Source organism: Octopus sinensis, linkage group LG28 (assembly GCF_006345805.1).
Source record: "Octopus sinensis linkage group LG28, ASM634580v1, whole genome shotgun sequence".
NCBI classification, from domain to species: Eukaryota; Metazoa; Mollusca; class Cephalopoda; order Octopoda; family Octopodidae; genus Octopus; species Octopus sinensis.
In genome coordinates this window covers 2292694-2305915 of record NC_043024.1, presented here as the reverse complement: position 1 = coordinate 2305915, position 13222 = coordinate 2292694, and the positions used below count along the sequence as shown (strand labels likewise).

The window sequence follows — 13222 nt, the reverse complement described above, 5'->3', positions numbered from 1 at the left end:
TGATGACAATGATGATGAAAATTCAACTGGTTGTGTTTCAATTTATTAAAACCCGATTTTAAAAAAAATATTGACCGAAAAATTCATTTTTTTCTCACAATGTTATCTTCACAGTAGATACACTTTTACAGTATAATCTGGTAAAGGTCAAAGGTTACTTAAAAATTTGAATTTTGTTTTCTTTACAATGTGTTCCCTTTTCAATGTATTTTACACAGCAATTACAGTAAAACTGACTAAACACTTTTACTACACATCTTGATACTAAATAAAGTTAGTGGTTTTTATACAGTGGTCGTATTTTCTTCTGGGTTTCATAACCTACAAGTAATGATATGCATAATACACAAGTACATATTAAATGTGAATAAATATGATATTCATTATTGAATTGTTTTAGATGTTCCGTATCAGTGAAGAACCTTGTTTAACCTTCTGTTTTAGACCATCATTGGCAGTAATTGGCACAGCATAAAACTGAAACTTCCCGATGAGATATCTGGATGGAAAATAGAATTTAGAACAATGGAGGTAACATTTTACTAGAAACTGTCTCCGTAATAAATATCTCTGTATACTTCGTTGTATATGTGGAAGCACATGGCCTGATGGTTAGAGCAGCAGACTCGCAGTCGAGGGATCGCAGGTTCGAATTTCAGATTGGGCGATGTGTGTGTTTATGAGCGAAACACCTAAGCTCCACGCGGCTCCGGCAGAAGGTAATGGCGAACTTCTGCTGACTCTTTCGCCACAACTTTCTCTCACTCTTTCCTCCTGCATCTTGCAGCTCACCTGCGATGGACCAGCGTCCCGTCCAGGGATCGCGGGTTCGAATCTCAGACCAGGCGATGTGTGTGTTTATGAGCGAAAACACCTAAGCTCCACGCGGCTCCGGCAGAAGGTAATGGCGAACTTCTGCTGACTCTTTCGCCACAACTTTCTCTCACTCTTTACTCCTGCATCTTGCAGCTCACCTGCGATGGACCAGCGTCCCGTCCAGGGATCGCGGGTTCGAATCTCAGACCAGGTGATGTGTGTGTTTATGAGCGAAAACACCTAAGCTCCACGCGGCTCCGGCAGAAGGTAATGGCAAAACTTCTGCTGACTCTTTCGCCACAACTTTCTCTCACTCTTTACTCCTGCATCTTGCAGCTCACCTGCGACGGACTGGCGTCCTGTCCAGGTGGGGAACCTATACGCCAAGGAAACCGGGAAACTGGCCCTTATGAGCCTTATGGCTCGAGAAGGAACAAACATGGTATATAAGTGCAGGCATCACTTTTTGGTGTTGGCTTCACATCAACATGGTTCTGAGTTCAATCTCACTATGAGACACCTTGGAAAAGTATTTCTCATAATATTGATATTTCTGAGTGGAATTTGATATATTCTTACAGGGTTGCCTTATTTTTACTCTTAATTTAGAAATGGAGAAAGTCATAGTGCTAGATATAAAAAATAAGCCATTTGAGGCTAGAAATAAAGCGGAAAAACATGCAATTCTTTGAGTGCCTTATGTGAAATTTTGATGAACCTGAGTAACGCTGATGACCTGGAGTCACCTCTGATATTAATATAAATAAATATCCATAAATAAATGTTTATATATTTGCCAGCCTCACCTGGCCCCTGTGCCGGTGGCACGTAAAAAGCACCATCTGACCGTGGCTGTTTGCCAGCCTCGCCTGGCACCTGTGCCGGTGGCACGTAAAAAGCATCCACTACACTCACGGAGTGGTTGGCGTTAGGAAGGGCATCCAGCTGTAGAAACACTGCCAGATCAGACTGGGCCTGGTGCAGCCTTCTGGCTTCCCAGACCCCAGTTGAACCGTCCAACCCATGCTATCATGGAAAGCGGACGCTAAATAATGATGATGATGATGATGATGATATCAATATTACTATATATTTCTTTGCCTTGCAACTTTCGAAAGTCTTGAAATACCATTAATAACCATTTTCTGTATTTCCAGCTTCAGTTGACCGACTTTGAAAATGCTGCTCTTGTTGTGTTCATGCTTCTTCTCACTCGAGCCATTGTTACTTTCAAACTGGACCTTTTGATCCCAATAACAAAGGTAAATATTGATTTCTCTAAAATAAATATTGAACTGTTGTGTCTGGGGAGAGTCATTTTCTTTTTGTCCCTTATAATGTAATACACTCACCAGTAAAATTTCCACTTTTTTCTTATTTTTATTTTCCTAAAATTTTCGTTGTGTCTTGCAACCTTTTCAATAGTCTTGACTCTCTCCAAAAGAGGCCCATAGAATAAGTACTAGGCTTACAAAGAATAAGTCCTGGGGCCGATCTCTTCGACTAAAGGCAGTGCTCCAGCATGGCCACAGTCAAATGACTGAAACAAGTAAAAGAGTAAAAGAATAATTTCTTTGCAAATATTTTTTCCTGAATTATTTGCTATCGCCTTACTGGCACCTGTGCCATTGGCATGTGTAAAAAATACAAGAGAGGTCGTTGCCAGTACCGCCTGACTGGCCCCCATGCCGATGGCACGTAAAAGCACCCACTACACTCTTGGAGTGGTTGGCGTTAGGAAGGGCATTCAGCTGTGGAAACTCTGCCAGATCAGATTGGAGCCTGATGCAGCCATCTGGTTTGCCAGCCCACAGTCAAACCGTCCAACCCATGATAGCATGGAAAACGGACGTTAAACGATGATGATGATGTATAATAAAAATATTTGTTGATTCCTTATCATTTCGCTCTCTCCAAGGTTGAGGAAAACATTTCAATTGCTCAAAAGCGTGATGCCATCAATAAAGAAAAGTTTTACTTCAAGAAAGATATTCACAAAGGTAAGTATTAAATTTCTTAGAAATTTTAAGAATAACAAGAAATTAATTTTAACTTTGATTAAACTAACCAAGAACTTGTCTTTATCAATTTCTGGTCTGACAGTCAAAGTTGTTATAAACAACCTAATCATTTGGGGATAAAAACATATCGAAATGTCATTAATGATTTTGTCTTTGGTGCCTTTTCTTTGACAGACACATTGGCTATATTTATACAAGTAGTTGCAGGAAATTACACTACTCAACTTTAGTTATGGCATTGAACAAACGTCATCGCCAATACACACAAACTGATTCACTCGCACAAATAGCACTTTTCTGTTTTTTTTGGTTTTTTATGATGATAAATAAATATTTTTGTTTTATCAACCAACCGAATATTTTGACATTATAAATCTATAATTGTTTCGTGTCATTTAGACTTTGCTGGCTGTGAACTCACTGATGATATTTACACCTTGATGACTATAAACGACATTATGAACGGAAAGGTAAAAAAATATTTTTAATAAATTCTAAAACAGTTATTTTAGATTCTAAATTCTAAAATTCAAAAGAAACAGATGTCTAGTTTTTATATCAATTTTAAACTTCCATTAGGTTTAAAATGAATTGGGTAAAATTCAGATTCTGAAGTAAATGGTAATTGTTTGTGTCAGTAAGAATTAGTCAGATAATTCATGATTAATTAAAAACAATGTGAATAAATTAGCATTAATTTTGACTGAGTAATCAGAAAGCTAAAAGGTTATATTTTGAGTGCAAAGATCTGTCTTCGGAAGGATACATCATCATCATCATTATTTAACATCCGTTTTCCATGCTGGCATGGGTTGGACGATTTTGACTGAGGATTGGCACACCAGATGGCTGCACCAGGCTACAATCTGATCTGGCAGAGTTTCTACAGCTGGATGCCCTTCCTAATGCCAACCACTCCGAGAGTGTAGTGGGTGCTTTTTACGTGCCACCGGCACGAGGGCCAAACTGGTGGTACTAGCAACGGCCATGCTCAAATGGGGTTTTTTACGTGCCACCTGCACAGGAGCCAGTCAAGCAGCACTGGCAACGGCCTCGCTCAAATGTTTTGTTCACGTGGCACCGGAACAAGTGCCAGTAGGGCGACGCAGGTCAAAGAAATGTGTGTGCTGCTACAAGCGCAAGTACCAAACTAAAATGGGGGTCACTGCCCACCTGGCAGCCCCAAATGGCAGGATCTGCATTCAACAAACATTTCTTTGACTGTAACCTTCTGAAGACAGGCATTTGTGCCCAAAATATAAATGTCACTTTTTTTTCATCTTTTATCTCTGCATCGTTAGAAGCTTTCCTCATTTCCTTTTCATTTACTATTCTTCTATACTACAATGCTTCTAGCAAACTACAACACTCCTATTTTTAATCATTTTGACTCTATTCCCAACAGGACGATTTCCCTGGTTTCATTCCTCTCATACACAAATATCTTGATTATATTGACTACGATGCCAATGGCAGACCTCAGATAACGCAGTACCTGAAATATATCTCAGACAAAGCTGCAGGTAAAATGATTCATTTGTTTTCCTCACTCTCTTTTGCTCTTTTACTTGTTTCAGTCATTTGACTGCGGCCATGCTGGAGCACTGCCTTTAATCGAACAACTCGACCCCGGGATTTATTCTTTTGTAAGCCCAGGTCTCTTTTGCCGAACTGCTAAGTAACGGGGACATAAACACACCAGCATCGGTTGTCAAGCAATGCTAGGGGGACAAACACAGACACACAAACACACACACATATATATACATATATACGATGGGCTTCTTTCAGTTTCCGTCTACCAAATCCACTCACAAGGCTTTGGTCGGCCCGGGACTATAGTAGAAGACACTTGCCCAAGGTGCCACGCAGTGGGACTGAACCCGGAACCATGTGGTTGGTAAACAAGCTACTTACCACACAGCCACTCCTGCGCCTATAAATAAATGTTATTTAAAATATACAACATTAAATCCCCAATAATGCTAGTTTCTTTTTCAATTACAAAATATAATGTTAAGCTATATTTTATCTCAGTAACCCTTATTGTTAACCCCTTTTGTTACTGTATTTATTTTGAGATGCTCTGTGTTTCTTCCAATTAATTTTAAATATAACAAAGAATCTAGTAAAATAACTTAGTTATCATTAAGCTAGTGTTAGGAACATAAATTGTGACTAAGGTTTGCTGGAAGATTTTAATTCAAAACTTATGAAAACAAGACATTTGTACTCAGAGCCAGAGGCAGTTTCAGCCGGTTTGGTATCGAAAGGGTTAACGTTTTTACACTCCAAACATTACACACTTACTGTAAAAACCCATGTAAACTTTTGGGTGTGAATTTTACATGAGTTGAAGTGTTTTTTTAACAAATTTTATCCTGAAAATCACCTGCGTAAATTACACAGGTGTGCAAATTACATGGGTTTTTATGGTATATGTAAAACATATAGTATTCCTTCCAAATTATGCCCAGTGGTTAAATCATTCTACCATAATTCAGTTTGAAAGAAAATAAACAATTAACGCTTTATCTATTTGTGTCTCAGATCATGGAGCCAGGATATTGCTACATCACCTTACTGGCACATAAAAAAATATTCAAGCGAGGTCGTTGCCAGTGCCGCTGGACTGGCTCCTGTGCAGGTGGCACATAAAAAGCACCATTTGAGTGTAGCTGTTGCCAGTACCGCTTGACTGGCCCTCATGCCGGTGGCACGTAAAAGCACCCACTACACTCTCAGAGTGGTTGGCATTAGGAAGGGCATCCAGCTGTAGAAACTCTGCCAGATCAGACTGGAGCCTGGTGCAGCCGTCTGGTTCGCCAGTCCTCAGTCAAATCGTCCAACCCATGCCAGCATGGAAAGTGGGCGTTAAACAATGATGATGGTGATGACAGCAAATAATTTCCATATAATGCAGGCCTGGCTGCTGGGGGTGTTTGTCTCCCCTTCGTAAATGTATATAAGGACACAGGAAAAATGTGTCAAAGCCATCAGGAAGCGTCGATGCTTCCTAGGGTTAAACAGCGGTGGTGTAACCCCCTACTGTCATGTTCACGTTAGATTGACAGTATACAACCATTCTATCGCTCCACCACCGTACATATCTCTATGAGAGATTTAGAAATTTAATATTTCTGAAACCATTGCTTATTTTAATTTATTTTCCAGGAAAGATAATGACAATGGCCCAATGGACAAGGCAGTTTGTTAGAAACCATGACGATTACAAGAATGATTCTGTTGTCAGCGAGAGAATCGCTTATGATTTTATGATGGAATGTGAAAAGATTATCAACAATGAAGAAGGATGTCCACAAGTATTTATCAAGGGATAAGAAATATTCCAACGACTTTGTCTTGTGTTTAATTAATTTACTTAATTAATTATACAGAAAATATAATCTACATAACCGAAATAATTTTATAGCGAAACAAGAAATATGTGTGTTTGACCTCGTGTGTACCGTTGACGATTTTTTTCCCCTCTGTCTTCCCTTCTCCTGTGTTTCCGATGAAGAGCTCCGCTCGAAACGTTAAATCCCCCTTCTTTCCTGAGCGTCCAATAATACTATATTTGTTCCACGTTCTCGCGTTGTTGTGTTTTCATGTTTGGATGTGACCGTGTGTGTACCATTGGTGATTTTTTTTCCTGTCTTTCCTTCTCCTATGTTTCCGACGAAGAGCTCCGCTCGAAACGTTAAACCCTCCTTCTTTCCTGAGCGTCCAATAATACTATATTTGTTCCACGTCCTCGCGTTGTTGTGTTTTTTTGTGCTTTCTTGTTTGGATTAACTTTATGTGTAGATAGACAGATAGCTGGACAGATGGACGGACGGATATAGATAGAAACAGATATTCAGATACATAGAGAGGCAGATAGACACAGAAATTGCTAGGTCAGTGTACAAATAAAATAACACAGCGCTCAATAATTTTATAGGATTCTATTTGTTTAATCTGTATTAATCTGTTTGCCTTGAAATTGCACGACTGAAAGTCCCACAAAAGGAAGAAATCTGTGAATCTAAACAATCTGTTTTTCTCACAGCAATACCGTTCTTACTTATCTACTCTCTTTACTCTTTTACTTGTTTCAGTCATTTGACTGCGGCCATGCTGCTGCACTGCCTTTAGTCGAGCAACTCGACCCCGGGACTTATTCTTTTGTAAGCCTAGTACTTATTTTATCGGTCTCTTTTGCCGAACCGTTAAGTAACGGGGACATAAACACACCAGCATCGGTTGTCAAGCAATGCGAGGGGGAGAAACACACACACGCATACATATATATATATACATATATACGACGGGCTTCTTTCAGTTTCTGTCTACGAAATCCACTCACAAGGCTTTGGTCGGTCCGAGGCTATAGTATAAGACACTTACCCAAGGTGCCATACAGTGGGACTGAACCCGGAACCGTGAGGCTGGTAAGCAAGCTACTTACCACACAGCCACTCCTACGCCTACATATGTTTTTAGAATGATATTGCAAGGTAGGTGTGAGAGCCCAGATCAAGCCAGTTTGATCATAAAACAGGTAGAATATTTGGGCCTGATATGGCTGCTTTGAAGACTAAAGGTTCATGAACCAGGTGGATTTGCCCTTTGACTATTTCCATTTTATATATATACTAGTAGTATCGCCCGGTGTTGCTCGTGTTTGTAAGGGAAATAACTATATAAGCATTTTTAGAGATGTAAAGTATAATAGCCATCTCAACATGGCTAACCACAAAGGAGGGGGTGTTACTGTAGCTGTTTACGTTCTGAGATTTAATAATAAATTTTTAGAGAGTTACTTCCCTTATATATGCCAAAAATGCATTAAAAATGGGAAAAATTGATGGTAAATTTTTTTTAAATCGTAGATGCGTGCTAATACCCAGAAGGGCTCGATATGAATCACGACTATAAGATACCCGAATTTGGTTAAACTGCACCGCAAAATGTGGGAGTAGTTAGGAATCTAAACCGTAGGAGACAGACAGCATACAACCTCTCTTTTATATATAAACTTGCTTCCTTATAATCTGACCATTAAGATAGAATGGTAATTTATAGTCTCCTTTTTTTTTTTGTTTCTTTCTTTATGCATTTTGTATTTCGATTGAAATCGTATTTTATCTGTCAGTTTATCTATATATTTAGTTTTGTTTGTAAACTGCTGAAAACACATCGCTTTGGGTATACATTATCCCACTGAAATGATGAAAGGATCTAACGAAGAACTTGTTTAAACAATCACCAGAGGAGATGCATTCCACACCTTGGATGTAAGATAATGATTGCCCATCTCACCTGTGTACTACAAGTGTGAGAATGTGTTGAAACAATTGTAGTGATTTTGAAATAAAGACCGTCTTCCATTCAATTTTCTGTCATTAATCTACAGTTGCATGTATGTACATGTGTTCGTTATGCACCCTTTTATTACTGTGTATGATATTCATCATCATCGTTTAACGTCCGCTTTCCATACTGGCATGGATTGGACGATTTGACTGAGGACTGGCAAACCAGATGGCTGCACCAGGCTCCAATCTGATCTGGCTGAGTTTCTACAGCTGGATGCCCTTCCTAATGCCAACCACTCTGAGAGTGTACTGGGTGCTTTTATGTGCCATTGGCATGAGGGCCAGTCTGGTGGTACTGGCAACGGCCACGCTCGAAATGGTGATTTTTATGTGCCACCTGCACAGGAGTCAGTCCAGCGGCACTGGCAACGACCTCGCTTGAATATTTTGTTCACGTGCCACCGGAACAAGTGTCAGTAAGGCGATGCTGATAACGATCATGCTTGGATGGTGCTCTTGGCACCCTACTAGCACGAGGCACAAGTGCCAGTAAGGCGACGCTGGTAACGATCATACTCGAAAAGCTGCTCTTATGCCATGAAATTGGGAAACTGGTCCTTATGAGTCAGTATGGCTCAGGAAGGTAACTTTACCTTTACCTTTTTATATATGTAATTGATGATGATATGTAATTAATGTTGAAAAACCAAAAGAAAACAGTGATTGGAAGTTAAAGATTTATTTTGAAAACCATTTTGCCATGTTTAACAAGTTTCTGGAACAGGAGGTAAAGATCTTCTCTTCACAAATATGTACAATCCTTCATCTCGGCTAACCATGATTTGTGGTGTTTTTATTTCATCTCACTGCCACAATAAACTGAAATTACAGAAGAAAATAACAATCATTCAGAATGCATTAAATATATATGACCTTCGAAACGTGGAGTAGATGAAACAAAGGCGACTGAAGAAGGGGAATTTTCCTTGTTTTGTATGTCCTGTACTCTATTTTTTCGTTGTTTAAGAAAAATGTCCATTTTCTTGGTTTTGTGTTTATGTTTTCGTTTCTCATTGTGTTCGACGTTATTTTGGTGTCCTGTACCCATATATGCATGTATATATACATGTAGAGGTAGGTATGTACATATATGTATGTATATATGTATATGTTTTATTTATTAATTAATTTATTATATGACGGAATGCACGCATCCATTTCTAAGTAAGATTGTTCTTTATATATATATAGTCAAAATAAGCAACAAGGATATCCAAGGTAGAGTAGTACAATTGCTTCATGCTACTTCATTTAATTAAACAATGTAAGTATTACATCAGTTTTAAAATGTCGAGCAATCTTCAGCCACATATAGAATTTTTTAATTAAACGGACAATGCACATTTTTATCCTTATTTCATTTGCCATCATTAAGAACATGATGGTAGTATGTTCATTCCCCGTCTCACCCATTTGATTTATATGGATAATACCATGCAAAATTCTGGTGCCTTTAACTTAAGTACCATATTCATCTGAATCTAAATTTTGCTATATATATATCATCATCATCATCATTTAACGTCCGCTTTCCATGCTAGCATGGGTTGGACGGTTCAACTGGGGTCTGGGGAGCCCGAAGGCTGCACCAGGCCAGTCAGATCTGGCAGTGTTTCTACAGCTGGATGCCCTTCCTAACGCCAACCACTCCGAGAGTGTAGTGGGTGATTTTATGTGCCACCGACATATATATATATATATATATATACTCACACAAAAGAAAGATAGATAGATAGATAGAGATACATTGATCAATTGACTGAGACAGATAGCTAGAAAAAAATGACAGAGATAGGCAAACAGAGATAGATAATAGACAGATAAATAGATAAAACACAGACAAATAGAAGTAGATAGACACAAATAGAGATAGATAGATAGACAAATATAGATATTACGGAGATGTACTTGCATAGCAAGTGACCTGATCTGAGATCGTGTGCTGGAACGAAAACAATTGCAGCACGGAAGGTGTTTATAAGCCATTTAAGAAACACACGAAGAGATGCAGAATGATGTTTTGTCAGTGAAGAGGTCACGGTCTCAAAGCGGCGAAAATATTTTGGCAAATAAATTTAAATGTTGAAGTGAATCGAACGGTTTTTGTGTGTTTCTTAAATGGCTTATAAACACCTTCCACGCTGCAATTGTCAAATATAGATACATATATAGATAAACAGACAAACAGATAGGTAGATATAGATAGTCAAACAGGGATAGATAGAGACAGATACTTATAAATATATAGGAGAACTGATCAACAACAGTGTACAGTAAGGTCCAGGATGGTAGAATCCAAGAAGTGTAAAGTTCCAACAACAATCCAGATGGACTGATGGTAAGGTGGATAAGGAGAGGTACTAAATGTCCAAGAAGAAGGTAGGAGAGATGAGGGCCTAAGAGAGGAGGAAGAAAACCAATGACAATCACAAGATGTTGTTTCTATCTTTGCTCCCTACATGCGTTTCGACCTTGTGGTTATTTGTAACTTCTGTAGTGGAGACAGTTGAACCATGACAGTTCATTAGGAGAATGCAATATTGCATTATATTACACTGGTCAAAGAGCTGATGCTGGACAGATTCTTGAAGCAGAATGGATGATGATATTCTACATGGAGTTCTGACCACACTAGGAGCAGTCATATATCTAACTGTACACATGGCACATACTATACCACCATCATCATTTTAACATTAACTTTTCCAGGCTTATATAAGTCAGACAGGGTTTATTGAAGCAAAGTTTGCAAGACCAGATACCCTTCTTACCACCTGTTTCCAAGCAAGGTAATATTTTCCCATGTTCTCACAGAATATTGGAAATGAATGACGCTGCTCGTATAACAGCCATATAGTAGAACCAATTCTACTATATGGCTCAGAAACCTGGACATTACACTCGCCTCCTTATGAGAGCTCAAAATCTCTTGTGGAAGCGCCATCCAATCAAAGTACAAATATATGGGAAACTACCACCTGTGTCATCTCTTGTGAAAGGTAGAAGAGTCCAGTTTGCTGGACATTGTTGTAGAGCTGAAAACGAGGCAATTTCTACTCTTCTCCTCTGGAAGCCATCTGCTCGCGATACCAGAGGGCGCACACTCTCCTACCCTGATGTAATCTCCAGGGTTACAGGCATCCAGCAACAGGACCTCCGTAATGCTATGATGGACCGTGAAGTCTGGCGGAGCATGGTAAATTCCATTGTCTCGACCACGGTCGAACAATGATGATTGTATAATAGTGACAATCATTTACAACATAATGACACAAAGATACAAAATATGGATGCACATGCCCCCACACATACAAATAATTATAAAATCAGGCTTCTTTCAGGTTCTGTTTGCTAATTTCACTTTGGTCAACCCAGAGCTATAATACAGTCTCACCGATGCCTTGGGGGTGAAGTTGGTAGACAGAAATTTCATGGAAGTGCATCGTGCTTGCATGTGTGAGCAAGTCTGATTGGAAATGCTGCATTTATAGGTGCAGGCATGGCTGTGTGGTAAGAAGCCATAGAAAAACCAGCCTTGAAGAACTCTGTCCAATGAAAGCAAGAATGGAAAAGGAAATCATCCTCATCATCGTTTAACGTCCGCTTTCCATGCTATCATGGGTTGGACGATTTTGACTGAGGGCTGGCAAACCAGATGGCTGCACCAGGCTCCAATCTAGATTTGGAAGAGTTTCTACAGCTGGATGCCCTTCCTAATGCCAACCACTCTGAGAGTGTAGTGGGTGCTTTTTACGTGCCACCGGCATGGGGGCCAGTCAGGCGGTACTGGCAGCGACCTTGCTCGACTCTTTTTACACATGCCACCAGCACAGGTGCCAGTAAAAATCAAGTACACTAATTGAAAAAAAAAAAAAAAGGAAAAAGGAAATTGCAAACTACAGTACAGGTACAAGGTAATGATAATGCTGAAATATCTGACCTCATCATTGTTAATTCTGGCATTCCTTCATCGGCACCTTTCTTGAAACCTGCAATAAAAAACACATTCAGTAAATAAAAAAAATATATATATAGGTGCAGGAGTGGCTGTGTGGTAAGTAACTTGCTAACCAACCACATGGTTCCGGGTTCAGTCCCACTGCGTGGCACCATGGGCAAGTGCCTTCTACTATAGCCTCAGGCCGACCAAAGCCTTGTGAGTGGATTTGGTAGATAGAAACTGAAAGAAGCCCGTCGTATATATGTATATATATATATATATATGTATGTGTGTGTGTATATGTTTGTGTGTGTGTGTTTGTCCCCCTAGCATTGCTTGACAACTGATGCTGGTGTGTTTACGTACCCGTCACTTAGCGGTTCGGCAAAAGAGACTGATGGAGTAAGTACTGGGCTTACAAAAGAATAAGTCTCGGAGTCGGTTTGATCGACTAAAGGCGGTGCTCCAGCATGGCCGCAGTCAAATGACTGAAACAAGTAAAAGAGTAAAGAGTATATATATATATATATATATATATATATATATTTTGTGATCAATGCTATCTTAAGGCATAAACACACTCGACAGTTGCCAAGGGGCCCCACGAGTCAAGGGGTCTAATTCTATTCAATGCATGCAGTGGTTTGCTATCAATAAATACTATAAAGCCCAGGGCATTAATTTGCTTAGGGGTGGGGGCAGCTTTAGCCCTTTAGCATATAAACCAGCTATATCTTGGGCCCAGAATGTTTTCCCTGTTTTATGTTCAAACTGACCAGATCTGGTCTCTCACACCTATCTGACAATGTCATTCAAATCATAAACAATCATATCGTTGAAATCCCAAAGCTATGAAATAATCCATGATTCAGTCCAGAGTGGGTGTGTGGTAAGTAGCTTGTTTACCAACCACATGGTTCCAGGTTCAGTCCCACTGCGTGGTACCTTGGGCAAGTGTCTTCTACTATAGCCTCGGGCCGACCAATACCTTGTGAGTGGATTTGGTAGACGGAAACTGAAAGAAGCCCGTCGTATATATATATATGTATGTGTGTGTGTGTTTGTTTGTTTGTCCCCCTAGC

The 13222-nt window shown here is 39.6% G+C and overlaps 1 protein-coding gene and 1 long non-coding RNA gene across 2 annotated transcripts in view; one reads left to right on the top strand and one right to left on the bottom strand.

The window, feature by feature from the left end:
• The first annotated feature begins 373 nt into the window (after nt 1-373).
• On the top strand, nt 374-6389 carry LOC115225757 (glutamate--cysteine ligase catalytic subunit-like). Its single transcript, XM_029796702.2, has 6 exons — nt 374-531; nt 1974-2078; nt 2735-2816; nt 3237-3307; nt 4243-4360; nt 6012-6389. Exons 1-6 carry the CDS (start codon nt 526-528, stop codon nt 6176-6178), a joined length of 549 nt encoding a protein of 182 aa, XP_029652562.2. The 5' UTR covers nt 374-525; the 3' UTR covers nt 6179-6389.
• Nucleotides 6390-8863: 2474 nt separating this feature from the next.
• Nucleotides 8864-13222, bottom strand: part of LOC115225758 — an 8083-nt gene continuing 3724 nt past the window's right edge. Inside the window, exons 2-3 of the long non-coding RNA XR_003882953.2 lie at nt 12141-12189; nt 8864-9019 (exon numbers count right to left, since the gene is read on the bottom strand). This is a non-coding gene — a long non-coding RNA (uncharacterized LOC115225758). The remainder of the gene's footprint in view (nt 9020-12140; nt 12190-13222) is intronic.

Bases quoted from the DNA above. Each gene is read 5' to 3' on its own strand.
- LOC115225757 (XM_029796702.2), top strand. The intron at 2,079-2,734 runs GTAAATATTGAT...GCTCTCTCCAAG, and splicing joins TTTTGATCCCAATAACAAAG to GTTGAGGAAAACATTTCAAT. The intron at 2,817-3,236 runs GTAAGTATTAAA...CGTGTCATTTAG, and splicing joins CAAGAAAGATATTCACAAAG to ACTTTGCTGGCTGTGAACTC.